The following is a 15,109-nucleotide window of genomic DNA, read 5'->3' on the forward strand; positions in this document are numbered from 1 at the left end:
AGCAAATTGCTCACAATTTCTCACAATTTTAACCAAATTTCTCCCATTTTTTTTTGGTTTTTCCCCCAATTTTCTCCCAAAATTCCCAATTTTCCCCATCTTTAACCAATTTCCCTGTTTTTTCCCCCAGCACCAGCTGCAGTACCTGTCCCTGGCCCGCTCCCTCAGTGACCCTGTGGAGCAGGAAATTGCTCAAATTTCTCCCAATTTCTCCAAATTACCCTAAAATAGCAAAAAAATGCACTAAAATGGGGCTAAAATGGCAAACAATGGCACTGAATGGGACCAAAACCTTATCTTCATCTTTCTAGTGATAAGACACTTTCAGCCTTCTTTTTATAAGTGTCTAGGATGCTGGTCAGGTTTGACAATAGACCTTCAGGCATGAATTCTTCATCGTCTCTTTCTATTCTTGCATTCTGTTCTTCAAGGTATTTCTAGAAAAGAGGTACAGAGAGCTTTATTAGCTCTGTCATGGCCTGTATTTTACTGATTCTGCTAAAGCATTTTAAGCAGTCATTGCACAGGTTAACTGATTTCAGTTAAACACCTTCCTGAAAGACGCCTCTCAGAAGCAGGTTTAACCTGACAGGATGTTACTTCTGACACTTAACAACCAATTCTGATTATTTACACCAAAGGTTTTGTCAGAAAATTTAACTAGAATCCGCAGGCTTAGTAGCAGCTAAATAACTGATACTTCCTTAGAAAGAGTAAGCTCTAATTTCCAAGTGTTTAACTGCAAAATGTCTCTAGAGAGATTTAATTCTGAATATCAAATTTTAGCTTACCACTATAGATTCTATATGAGTAGCAACTGTTTCTACAAGACGACTCAAGTTAGCATCAATTTTTCTGTTCTCTTCTGTTGTTCTTAGCAAAACGACTTGATATCTAAAAGGTAAAGATACTCAGAAGGTCATGTCCATAATTGGAGAATTCCTGACATTTACAACAATCACTTCAAGTCTGATTTATCATCACGTTTAGCCATACTTTTTTTTCCATTAGTATTAATTTGAACCGAGTTACAATATATTAATGCTCAACTTAAAGAAAAACCCTTACGCGGAAAACAGGAGTTCTGATACAGCAGACAAATATTTTAGCAAAATACTGTTGAGGAGAAACATCTTTCAGTTGTTAACTTGTGAAATTAACACACTGAGATGGATACCTGATGAAACAACTGTATGTTACATTCCAGAAAATATCTTTATCCTTAAAAACCAAAATAAACAAGGCAGACATGGAAGTTAGGAGCCTTACTCTCTTTCGATATCATGCAATTCAGTTGCAGCTTCACTGAGCCCATCATAGACACCACTCTCAAGTAATTGTTTATGCTTCTTAAACAATTTCCGTTCATTTGCGTATTTCTTGTCTTCTTCTTGTATCTCCTGTTGTCATAAGGAAGGAGAAGAAAAAAAATGGCCTCTCTCAAGTATAATTCGGATCTTTTTTTCTTTCTGTTACCTGATTATATCCTAATACTTGAATTCAAAATTCACGCAAATAGTTCCAAGTTCAGAACTGAAAAAAGCCCCAAGGATATCCCTCCCAAACCTAAAGTTTCTGTATCATCCCCATCCCAGAATAAGCCTAACCATCTCTTTATTCCTTTAACCACATTTAAAGGCCTGTGTTGCAGCTACTTTCCCTTCCGAGTTAAAGCTCACAAAGTGTTGTTTACATAGTCTAAATAGCTTAGAAATGGCACATTATGAACAACTGTTTCTAGGTTAAAAAATACAACCACATCTGAGTAAGAAAATAGCTTTTCTTTTTTGTCTGAAAGAGAGTATAATTCCAAATAATCATCTCTTCTAGGAGAATGACACTGTTGATGCTATACAGTCCACAAAACCAAACAAAATTCTGACGTCAACTCAACATGCAACTTCGGTAGATTACTGAAACATCATCCTTCAAAAATAATTTTAATACTTAAGACTTACAAACAGCATTTTAAATATTAGAAGAGGAATTAAATGACTAAGCGTCTGGTGGCAAGTGTGTATTTTATGAGCTTAACTTTGGAGAAAAGTATATGCAAGAGCACAGATCAAAAGGTAAATGTCATGTGGTTTTGAAAAATAGAAACGAAATTAATTGCCTTTATAAACCTATATATACACCTGCCTCAGCAGGTATTAGCAGCGAAATAGCCCTGTTTCATGGCTGTAGCACAGGAGTTTGGATTTACAGGAGCATATATGGTAAATATTGGTGTAGTTCAAAGAACATTTTTCTGCAGGGCACCACGGCCCCGCTAAAGCAGTGTTGTCAGAGAAGTTGGGAGCTACCAAAATAGCCACTCAGTTGTTAACAGAGAGGGTTATGTTTTGTTGCTGAACTGCAAGTGGGGAAAAGAATAGGGACTGCTCCTGTGCTGGCAAAGGAAGCTAAAGGAAGTAACAGTTTGAGATCATTAAAACAATTTAACATGCTTTTGGTCAATGTTTTCCTTCGTTTTTACAGAAGCTGATTAAACATGTTTACTAAAAACTGTAAAAATGTATTTATTATATACAAATCGATTAGACAAGACAGGTTCTGTTGATCCTAAAATTTCCTTCAAGCACATGCCCGGAGATATCCTGAGGTCAGATGATTGTTGCTGCTTTTATTACTGGATGCAGGAATTTATGATTTACAGGATCTGCTACAGTAGGATGCCAGATTCTCTTACAAGAAAGTGAAAATTGATTCAGTTAAGGTGGCAGTCAAATCACTTTTCTGAAAAGAATGAAAAAATCCTCTAAGAGGGAAGGAAGAAGGCAAAGGCAGAAGCCCAAACAAAAATGCAACCCAAAAATTTATCGATAAATACAAAAATTAAGGATAAGGCTATCATTAAGGATAAGTTGTCATCAAGGTGTAAGAAGTTGTACCTTAAGCTTCTGCTGGTAAAGATCATCCAGCTCTTCAGCTTCTTCTGTCAGCATTTTCACACTGCGTTTCTTGTCCTCTAGCATTACATTCACCTAGGATGAAAACATAACCAAGGAAGTATGGTTCAAAAAGAATTCCAACATATAAATCCATGCCATCACAAACCACACCTGGTTAAACAGGTTAAACCATTAAACTAGGCTAGGCTGGGATGGCATTATCTTTCTTCATAGCAGCCTATGTTATGCTTTGTTTTGGATGAGGGGCTAAAACAGTGTTGGTAACACACCAAGTTTTGGCTACTGCTGAATAGCGCTAGCACAGCAGTCCAAGGCTTTCTGTGCTTCCCAGGGCCCCTCACTGAGCAGGGCAGGGACAGGCAAGAGACTGGGAAGGTGCATAGCGAGGCCAGCTGGCCAAGAGGACATTCCATACCGCAGAACACCATGCTCAGGTAGACGAACGAGGAAATAAAATTCTCCTTCTTTCAATCTGTCCCAAATCCAATAGTACTAAAAATCTTCCCGATGACAATTTGTCGGTGATGGTAAGCCACACAATCAACTGGAACGGGCAACTTATTAGAAACAAATACTTCCAATGGTTATGGTCAAGTATATGTAAGCTACATAAACTTTAATTCAGGGAATACACGATATTTCAACCAACAAAGACCTCAGTTCTTAGAAAAACTTTTAGGTTCCATTACAATAAAAGCAGTTTTCTCACAGTTTCTCCCCCTCTACTTGTCCTCAGAAAAAACCCAAGTAATTCAAGAAACCAACCCAACACATCACACTTTAACTATGCAAAAAGTTGAATGAAAGAGGCAGATAAGGTTTTAGGGTTGGTATCTTAGTGTTAATCTTCTTTAACTAACTCACCTGTTCCAAAGTGTCTTCCAGAGTAAATTTCTGTTGAGTGGCTTTACTAATTTCTTCCTCAGTCTCGTTGATGATCTCCATGAGGGGAGCCTGTAATACGTATACAAGAAGATTGAACAAATGCAATTTGCTAATCTGAACCAAGATGCACCCCAGTACATCTTTCCCTTTTATTTTTTTTAGGCTACTGTATTCTCCCATACCAAATCTCTTTCATATACTGCAATGTCATTATGGTGACTCATCACACAAGCTTTTCAATGACATTTCATTGTGAGATTGAGAGACCTTCCCAGCATTCCCAAAGAAACACTTTTTTTTTGTGAGTGCTATCTAAAGCCTTCAGTGTTGATTCTACTTACCATGATCTGAGTTCTGTATTTGACTAGGAAATTTGGTCCTAAATCATCAGGATTAAAGTGCATGGTAAAGTCGTGGCCTTTGGAATTCTCAGCACTTACTGGAATTAATTTCAGCTTTCGAGCCAGTTTATGATACTCTGCCAGTTGCTTTTCAATCTGCTCAGAGGAGAAAAGGGCACAAATCATAGAAGAGATACAAGTGAAAAGATGTGCAAGAAGTATTCATATAGTACTTTAAACAAGTTCCTGAGTTGCTCTCTGTAGCCATAATTCCTTGCTACCCCACAGTATTCAAGAGCTGCATGCAATGCCAGCACAGCAGTTTGCTGCATTAGGTACTGTTTTATGGTTCGTTCAGAGTTTGCACACTGAGGTTTCTTAGTGTCTATGGCTGAGAACACTGAATGCTTTCACCTGTGGTTTTTCCGTATTCATCTGCCATAATTTTTCCTGCCTCAAGTTTTTGAGAATTAGCTGATTGGGAACTAAAAATGTGCTGGAAAATAATACTAAACAAATGATCAGTTATAAGGTCAATATGCCTTCTCTCATTAGTTTTGACAGGAAATGCCACACAGCCACACATCCTAACAACAAACTAACTTGAGCATGCCTTTAAACAAAGCTTATTAAATGCTTTAATTTCTAATTAATGAGTGCTATTAAATGCAAACATTAAAGACCCCAGGGGTTTTTTTCCAGTTTTATATGCTTCATACTTGCACCTGAAGATTTAAGTTGATAAAAGTGCTTGATAAAGGGTGACCCTACCAAACATATTTGAAATTTTTTCTTTAGTTCTCCAATTGGCAAAGCAGAAGCTTTTAAATCCCATCACTTCCAGGACTATATCTTTTCACTCTGTTTGAAGGGATTGAACTTGGCCCTTGAAATATGTTACAACTGCTACACAAAGAACTAATCAGGCCCTAAATGCATGCAAAACTATTGATTCAAATTCACTAGTTTTGCCTTACTTCCTTGCTCTGAAATATTAACATTAGCCTGTAATTTCTTGTGTTATCAAAGCAATGGCATGCTAATGTTATCAAAGCTCTAAATGCTACAGCAGTGACAGCTTACCATGCTTCATATTCTAGACACATCTCTTACGATGCAGGAAAAAAGTACATTTCCACTCAGTGCAAAACAGAAAAAGGGGAAAAAGCGCAACATTTTTCAGAGATACTGTAAACAGAGGCCATTCTTGTCAGTTTTGCCTGGTTAGATACACGTATGGTGGTGTTCGATTATTTAGGAAAGAAATTATCAAGAATCCAATTTTAAGCTTGCATGATGAAAACTGGCAGCCACCTCTGAGTGTTGTGGGGTTTTCACATACCGCGTCTCTCTTCCTAGCATATTTCATCTCTTCATTCCACATCAGTTCTCGTTCTTCTTGCAGCTCCTTATTCAGCTTGTTAATGGTTTGCTGCAGCTCATTTCTCTCGTGATTTATTCTCTCAATGTCTGCAGCTGAGTACTTCTGGTTATCTAAGATGTGCCGGAGCCGGGCATTCTCCCGCTTCGTGGCTTCTACTTCTGCCTCTAAGTACATAAAACATTTGTGAAATGGACATAAAATACCAGCCTATATACATAAACCTCACCTCTGTATTGTATGAGTAAATGACACAGTTATTACATAACATTACCATTTCATTACTCCAGTGTACAGAGAGCTATCAGACAAAAAAAAAAATTTTATTAGCAATCCATTCTGGAAAGTTTATTTGTAGCATCGTGCTACTCCAAGTACCTTGCTCTGCTCTCAAGCTAAGAACTACAATTATTTGAAGACTATTTCTAGCTTCACTGTCCTGACTGTGATCAAGTCCTCCTTACCTGCTGCCTCAACTTCATCATTAACACTTTCCAGTTTTTGATCAAGGATGGATATATGAGATTTCATTTTAGCGAAATAAGCCTGGTAGTTCTGGACGTCTGCTTCAAGGGACGATTTCACATTTCGTAGCGTTGCTATACGATCCTAGGAAATGGGTGAAAAGAACAACCACTCTTAGATAAATATAAAATAATGACTTCACTTTCCAGATAAGACAGTAGAGTAATTGATCAACATCAACAGCACAAATATAGAATAAAGAACTTTAATAATTTTTTATCTCTGTGACAGCTAAGTCCAGTCAGGACACCTTTAAAATAAAAGCAAAGAAGGCTGAAAAGATTCTTGCATTTCAGCATTATGTCTCTCATTTGCATCAGACAGTGCTTTAGACAATTCTTACTACAGGTAGTCCACAACTTAACTCTAATAATACATGGAGGGCAGATGAAACAGGGGCATGGAAAACCAGGAATAAACTCAGCACATTTTGCACAGTTGGCAGGAATTTCAATTTGCCACCTGCACAGCCACTAACCCATTTTTAAACTCAGGATGTATTAAAAGCAGAATCCAGAGTTTCAAGCAAAGTATTTTCCATAAAATATATTTGTTACCACTGAATCCCATGCCTCATATTTGAATACCAACACACTTGAAAAAAATAATGTTGACATTTATATTAAAAAATTTGGTTCAAGTATTTTATTGATATTTCAGTCAATATAAGACCTTATTACCTGTAAATACCTGCACATTATCAAACAAATAGGTACTGAAGATTCCACAGAAAAAAGCCTTGTTCTCTAATAGTATAGAGTCTGTAAAAATCTGGCCTAATTAAAATCTCAAAGCACTGAAATTTTTCCATTTGTTATGTATCATAAGTATCTTCATTCAGAAATGGTCGATATTATAAAATTCAACTCCTCCATAAAAACAGACACAATTTACTAACCTGCTCACTTTCCTTTTCTTTTTCTAGTCTTGCAATCTCTTCTTGAAGTCTTTTGTTCTCAGCTTCTAAACTTTCCATCTGGAATGGATCTACATTAAATAAATCCTCTGTGGGAGAGCAGAAGAGAGACTCGAGTTACAAATTTATCTCAATATCACCACCTCTTTTGAGTACCTGAACTTGAGCTTCAGCACAGTAAATACCCATTATCTAGATAATTATTTTTCACTAAAAAATAACTAAAAACAACCAAGAAACTTACCAGAAAAACCTTTCATTAAAATGTAACCAGGCAAAAACCCCAGAAGAAACAAGAAGAGAAATGGGTTTCTCGGTCCTCATGTCAGAAAGAGTTCTCATGCCAAAGTCACTCCCAAGAGGTAAGGGTTTCCAAACTCTCATGCAGCCCACACCACAGGAGAGTGTACAAGTCAGGACTACCTTGTGAAGCTAGAACAAATCAAACTTACTTAACAACCTCTTTCTTATCCATATACTTCCTTGCTTCTTGAGGCATCTTTTCCCCAACTTAATTTGGCTTTGCCAAAAAATGGGATGATTATTTTTTCCCAATATCCAGTAACAGTGTGGTATCTTGTTTCCTCTCCAATTGATGGCCCCAGTTTGCAAACAAAGGGCCCTTAGTCTGGCTTTTCATAGGAGAGCAAAGAAAGTAAGACATGTTTTTCTTCCTTTTCTCACATTGTGTTTGTATTTCTGCAGGTGGTGAAATGAGCGAGTCAAAAAAACCCAATAATTTTCTACCTCCCTGAAGACAAACACAGGTGCATGCTGAATCACATACAGAACCCTCACAACAGAGTTTGGAACTCTTGCAGACTGCTTTCAGATCTTCAAAAGCTGAACTTTCTTGTCAGCTGTGCATCCTCTGAAAATATTTTTCTTTTTTTTAATTGTTAGCTTTTCCAGACAGAAACAAGAGCCATCTGCATAGATGGAGTTCACATCTGAAGAATTGTATACTGGTTTTCTGTGACAAAGACATTAAAAAATCAGGTGACACAGCTACAGCTGATAGCAGATCATGACCTACCCATCTGTACTGCTCAAAATACACTTAAAAAAGAGAGCATTAAGTTGAAGTAACTGAAACATACTTAGGTGTTTCAGACTCCCTTAGATCACTTTCACTCATAAACTGAACAAACTGATGCTAGGAGAAAGGAAGCCAGTAACACAATTGAATACTTAGAATTTAAAAACTTACTTAATTTTGACTGCACTTCAGCATCCAACTCTTCAAAGGTATCTCTCCCTTTCATGGAAAGATCATAGCACTTCACACAGTAGTCCATGAAAAGCTGAAAGCAATTTAAAAATCTTTCATTTCAACAATTCCAAGACCTGTAAAATATCTGGATAGTCTAAAGCTACTCAATCAGTGGAATTAAACAGACATCAAAAATATCCTTAATGCTTCGATTGTACTTTTGTAAAATTAATTTTTTTTCCTCCCTTTGAACATAGAATGTCAACAGATTATATATTCAGGCAGAAGGAGACAACTATAATTCACACTAAGAAAGGTCTGGAAATCCTGTATTTCTTAAAAAGATATTTAACAAATATTGTAGATAGAATATTTAAGAATTTTTCATCTTGATGCATATGATTCTCTCAGGCTAGTTTATGGAAACTGCAGGTCTGTTTAACAGGCCTTTTCTATAAATATGACCATTAAAATTCAGATCTGCAGGTCTCAAAGTACTCTTATCTAGAATTAAAGAAAGGTTACCCAAAAAGAATTTGCTGGACACTAAGTCACAGATGCTTCAGAAGCAATTACACCAGTATTGTGAATTTTGTATCTATATATATATGCAGAAGTGCCAATGTAGAAGAACGTATTTCGTTTAAAAGCATTGTTAGTTGCCAACCATCATGTTGTAACCTTAGTCCAAAATTATGATTTTACTTTATTTTTGCAATTTCTAATTAAATGTTTTAGCTTATAATGCAACCCTCTCCAAACACCTGCTGTGATTTAACACTGAGTTAAATCTGAGTAGTTCTAATAATCCATGATAAATTAAAAAGAAAGCAAGCTGTTGGATTAAGAGCTCAAATTATACTGCCACCCTATTTTGTGGCTCAGAAATAAAACTTTACAACCAATTTTTACATAGTAAACTGAGTAGATATTGGCACAAGTCACTATATTTAGAATTAAGTCACTGTCTTTATACTGCACTGCAGTTAACCTCAGAGGTCTTGAGAGCTAAAGGAAAATATTTCGGAAACTCTAAAAAAATAAACAGCATAATGATGCCCTTTCTCTACAAAGGACAACGGTATATACTTGCAGAATAAGGTGAATATAAAATAAAGAGAATATTTTGTTTAATACCCAGTCTACACCAATAGACTGATCATCATACCTGCTCAGGAAATAGTTGATCAGGTTTTTTACACAATGCTACTCTACCTCCTAGAAAGCATTGTGAATATAAAAGGGAACAGAATCTATAAATACATGACCCAGCAATCTAAACTGTAATTAAATTGTGTTGTTACAGCACATGGCAAAATCCAGTTAAGCAATTCTGATACTAATTTCCTTTTTATGGTACCTTTTTATGTACAATTCCATCATCTGTCTCTCCTCCCCAGCTCTGTGTGTCATCGAACGACGGTGCATTTTCCCTGATCGCATTGTACAGCTGAAAAGCAGAGGTGCACACAACAAAGAGCAAACATGAAGACATCCATTAGTTTCCATGCTGGTTTTCGTGAAAAGAAGCAGAGTAACACTGGATTAGGATTTCAGCAGGCAGGTTGGAATGAACCTGTGTTGAGCTGACTAAACACACAGGTAAAGAGGCATGAGCTAGACAGTCAACACTGCCAAATTCTCTCGTGTCTTTTGAGCAGAAAAGGACAGGGTTTTCCTGGGCACTCAATTCAGCAGTGGTCAACTTCTGTCACAGATGCCAAATTTTGCTCAGTCCTGAGTTGGCAGCAACAACTGTTAGGACTACTAAAAAACCCAAACAAACCAAACAAAACCAAGATTAAATAAAAAACACCCCACTCAAACCAAAAACTTGCCACTCTGTATCAGAATCACAGAACATTTGAATCATTTCAATTGAAAATCCCATCCTTAGATTTCAAATTTAGGGGAGAATGGCAGATGTCACAACATTTGCGCTGGAGATACACGTTCCATTCAGTGATTATACTCATTAACTTCTCACGTTTATTGTATGTACAGATCAGCATTTTGCCACCTCCTTTTATACATTAATTTATCCAGTGCATACATGTAAAGAAAAAACCCTATCATAATATAACATGAAAAGCTCACTTTAAAAGTTACCAAAACATTAGGCCAAGGGTCAGCTCCCAGATGACAGCTAAGAACATATATGTTTACATATATGTTAAACAAAGATTTGTAGAAAATATGTACTGAATCTGTATTGAAACTAACATTCCAGCCTGGAAAGTGAAAATATTTATCTTAAGACAAACATTACCTTGACACAATCAATTAACCAAATCAAAGCTGCCACAATCTGAGGCCAGGTTCGTGGTGCTCCCACAGCGTACATGGAGTTTTTTGACAGAGCAAAGGGGTACCTGTACGGCCAAAGAAGATACACTTTTAATAGCTGTGGCAGACAGTGATGAAAACAAACCAGCACATTTTGAAAACAAAGCAGCATGTTTTTCTATGTAGATGAAAGCACAGAAGGAAGAGCAAACTCAATTCTACTGTACTTCAAAGGAAATTAGTTGAGTTCTGACAGTACGATTCTATTCAATTATCATGGGTTTCTCATTTTGCAACTCATGGAATAACATGGCCTGAAAGGGACCTGTAAGGATCTACAAATCCAACTCCCTGCTCCTCATAGGACTGCCTACAACTAAACCATATGATCCAGAGTGTCATCCAGATGCTCCTTGAGCTCTCAAAACTTCAAGTGACTTGTCAGAATTAGTCATTTTATCCAGAATTACACCCCTGGTGCAGCAGAGTGGAATCCTTTGCAACATTTTAAGCTATATCAGCAGTTTCAAATGTTATAGATTAAAACAAAACTTTATTAAAATGCTGAGAAGTGTGCAAAAAAGATTTGCACCTACATTTAAGGAGCCCTGGCACTCTGACACCATCATGGGTATACAGTTCCTGTTTTTTTTTTTAAATGAGACTGAAAATTCACTGTTATCAAGAGGCAGAGGATTTTCTTTCCAAGACAATGTTGGGGCATTAATGATTTCAAACACTGAACAAATTCAGCAGTAAACCACTCAGCTACTTAGTGTTTTTCTCCCCTCAACAGTAATTTTGTTATTTCCACATTCTGCTTTGAAGGCAGAATGAGAAAAATTGCAGGAAAACATATTTTAAACTAAATTAAATTTGTTTAAACTAAAATTAAATTGTCTTGATCCAAAATTCTGGAAATTTTAGTTCTTAGATTCTAACAAAATGAACAGAAAGGCCTGTAAAAGAAAATTGTGCCTTGTCCTCCAAAGTTCTATACAAATAATCAATTAAATTTTACATGACAAAGCAAGATTCCCAGAGCTTATAGTTCTGTAAATTCAAATATAAAATGTATAGCAGATGCTGAAAATCAGAGAGTAAACCTAGAGTTAAACAAAAGTGAAACAAAACAATCACAACATTGTACTTTTAGAGTCTCATCTGAATAAATAAACCTATCCATTCCGCCCAACTATCAATGCAGAATTCTTAGCTTTTAAATTTCTAGCCATAGCATATCTATTCAGCCCAGGAGACTAACAATAATCATCTTACCCAAGGGCTTTGAAAATTTTGGGAATTTCCTCTTCAAATTTTGAGTCAGGCAGTTCATAAGAAGGGCAGAGGAATTTGTAGATAAAGGTGAAGATCTTTAAAAAGTCCTTAACTGATGGAGATTGTAGTGATTTCACGGAAACATCGTGGGCATAAGCATTCTCAACAAGGAACTGTGCAAAAGAAACACGGAATACCAGTCACTAAATAAAATTTATAGTTGAAACCAAGGGAAATAACCACTTTGCCTAGCACATTTTACACCTCATAACATACATGCAGAACAAGTTCATATGTTACCTCATAAAGCTTTTGGATACATTGTTGGATGAATGTCTTGTCATGAAGGGGCCTGGGATCCTTTATCTTTTTTGTCCCAAACACACCGTACAGGCTGCTGCTTGACCCTCCAGCCCCGCTCGCGCTAGGGACAGACAATGAATACAGGTCTTGTGACAATACATAGAAAGAAGAACTCTCTTCATGTTTAAGGCACAACTGCTAGCTTTATGTTTTCTTTCCATTTGTTATACAAAGTGATACTTGAAGTTTTCTCTTTGTTTAAGGTCATTGGAAAAACATCATCACCCTGGAAGTCACAATGCCATAAGTACAACAAAGATTACTGCATCCTAGATGAATACTTTCTTCATTTTATTGAAATAAATAAACTTTTAGAGAGCAGAAAAATACCCCAAAGATGAAAAAAAATAATGTTGGTGACTGTAAATAAACTCTAAAAATATTTAAGGAATATTTAAAAGGAATAACCCCTGCAACAATGGGGTACTATCAAGAAGATACCCATAACACAGAAAGTCATGAGCTAAGTAGAAAGATTATAGAGTTTTGGAAAGTTAGTATCTTAGAGAGAGGAAACTAATGCAGAGTATACTTCAGATGTCTTTCTTCCTTAAACAAGAAAATGTATTGAGATACTCTTAAGGTCTGCAGTGCACATCATTCCCAAAAGAAAAAAAAAAAAAGCTCCCAAAGCAATTCCTGCTCCAGAGCATTATTGTTTAGCGACCAAGGACTGGAGGAAGGCAGACCTGAAGGTCTGCTTGCCTCAGATCCATCATTCCCTATAGTGAAAATCTGTCAAGAAAGAAAAATACCAAAATTAGAGGACCATTTTTGTTTTAATGTACAGTGCAGACAACTAAAGCTATCCATACCTGTTCCCCAAACAGCTGGCTTTTCCTTCTGAAGCTACAGATGTAGGTTTGCTCATGCTCAGCTTCTCAAAGGTGCTTCTGTCCTTCCTGAGGAGCAGAAAAAGATTCAAGTGACTACTACTACCAATTCATACAAGAGCTATAGTAAGTAGCTCTTATAGTACAGGACTGTAAATAGAATCTAAAATATTTAAGGAATATTTAAAAGGAATAGACATAGGAATAGACCCCAGCATAGACCATACATAGCTCATACAAGAGTGATACAAACAGTCATATATTCCTAAGCGCCTTCATCCCCCAACATCTTAGAAAGGTTAACTGATGCATCCAGCTATCTCCTCAGAAACATGTAACAAAGTGTTACAATTTGAAACATGACACAAGTACACAGAAAGGAAGTATTTTTGCAAAACTGGAGCACATGTGCAAACACCCTTGGCTGTAGGGAGCCTTCTTCTCACTGTCTTGTTTTTTTCCCCTCAGTTGCTACTCACACTCAAACACACTATGATAAATCTCTTCAGAATTAGTTTTATATACTTATTTTTAGCAACATGACCAGCCAGACTTACAGCTGAGGTGTCTGAAGATCCGTCTTGTTGGTGTCCTGCACTCTCAGTGCCATCTTAGATTGTCGACTGCTGCTTCCAGCAATACTCGAGCTTCCACTCATTGTGACTGCTGTAAACCACAATCCCTCAGTATTCCAGCAGTATCAGAAAATCCAGGACCTAAGGGTATTTTCTTTTCTAAATGCCACAATGATTTTCCAAAGGCTCAGAATAAACAAGTAGACCTGTACATTGGACCAAAAAAAAAAAAAAAAACCCAAAAAAAAGAAGAAAGAAAAAAAATTATGTTAGACTCCACAAATACATAAGAGCAGCCACAGCCCTTTAAATCAACCATTTTATTGATAAAAAGTGTTATTGTTCCTTCCAAACCTACTGTTTTGCCTTTCTTTATATTTGGTCATTTCAGACCTACGGGTCCCAAAAGCAAAAGAGCTTGAGAAATTTTTCATTTCAGTCCACTGGGAAAAAGGCCACACTACCACGAGTACACAAGTACTGCTTACAGCACGTCTGCTGTACATCAGCTCCTGAGCTTCTTGTTCTGAGCCCGCCCATTCCTCTGCAACTTCCTCATTTGTAACTAATACATATCCCTTATTGGAAAAAAAAAAAATTATATTTGGATACCAATTGCTAGTTAAAGATGGGACAGTGTGCTGGGAAAAGTGCCAGCATGAAGAGAAAAGGGAAGGATGTTTTTAAGAAAATACCTCCTAGTAGTCCTTTAGGTGAACTTTTAATAAATTGGGATACTAATGAGGGAATGAAGTATCTAGATAAGAGAAAAATGATAAGACACTGTACAGAAATATGGCCTAAAGAGAGTATTGCTGAAGGACCTATTTATTGGCCCTGGTATGGGACAAAAGAAAGATGGCTATGTATAGCATTAATTAGATATGTCAATACCAGAATAGAACCTTGTGACGAAGAGATTAGATATGCTAAATGTTGGTTAGAAAGGGACAAACAGGAAGAGGAAATAAAATTATATAAAATATCCAGAGAAAAAGAAAAAGAAGAAACTGGGCTACCAGAACGGAGACCATCTTAGACCATCTTCCTCCGCCTCCCCCTCCTGATCCCTTAGATGACCTCCTGTTACCTCCTCAACCGACTCCTCCTATAGACCACCTTCCTCCTCCCCCTCCAACCTTGTACCCCTCAGTACCATCTCACGAGGTGGATGAAATTTCAGTATCTGCTTCCACAGGAGTTTTAAAATCACCTCAACCTTCTAATTCAAGTTGTCCTGCTCCCAGCATCCCCTCTTCTGTATCATCTCCTTTCCCAAATATACCAGAACCTGCCCATTCTAGTACTCCTTCAGTTTTGCAGAGTCCCTCTGGTTCCTCAAGTACCCAGACACTGGTCTCTAGTACCACTCAGAGTGTCCATACCCCAATCTTGGCTCCCAAAACTTTCCAAAATACTCCTTTTTATTTTTCCCCCATATTTCAGCCCATAACCCAAAGTACCTCTTCCCCTATTCTTATTCCTGGAACATCACAAAACACTCCTTTTTATTTATCCCCTGTACCCCAACATACTGAGAGTCACAAGCAGGAGGAAAGTTTGCAAACAAAAGGTCAGGGAGTGAAAAAGGCCTGTTG

At 37.1% G+C, this 15,109-nt stretch overlaps 1 protein-coding gene across 1 annotated transcript; it reads right to left on the bottom strand.

The window, feature by feature from the left end:
* Window positions 1-299: 299 nt before the first annotated feature.
* Window positions 300-13,594, bottom strand: LOC128949479 (kinetochore protein NDC80 homolog). Its single transcript, XM_054294339.1, has 16 exons — window positions 13,494-13,594; window positions 12,919-13,005; window positions 12,041-12,164; window positions 11,741-11,913; window positions 10,446-10,548; window positions 9,537-9,626; window positions 8,174-8,267; window positions 6,946-7,052; window positions 5,987-6,131; window positions 5,484-5,689; window positions 4,142-4,297; window positions 3,780-3,869; window positions 2,895-2,987; window positions 1,270-1,400; window positions 792-894; window positions 300-437 (listed from the first exon to the last, which is right to left on the bottom strand). Exons 1-16 carry the CDS (start codon window positions 13,592-13,594, stop codon window positions 300-302), a joined length of 1,941 nt encoding a protein of 646 aa, XP_054150314.1.
* Between the last annotated feature and the right edge of the window lie 1,515 nt (window positions 13,595-15,109).

This window comes from Melozone crissalis, unplaced genomic scaffold (assembly GCF_028551555.1).
Source record: "Melozone crissalis strain CALT ecotype California unplaced genomic scaffold, PUWL_Pcris_2 ptg000243l_1, whole genome shotgun sequence".
In the NCBI taxonomy this organism is placed as follows: domain Eukaryota; kingdom Metazoa; phylum Chordata; class Aves; order Passeriformes; family Passerellidae; genus Melozone; species Melozone crissalis.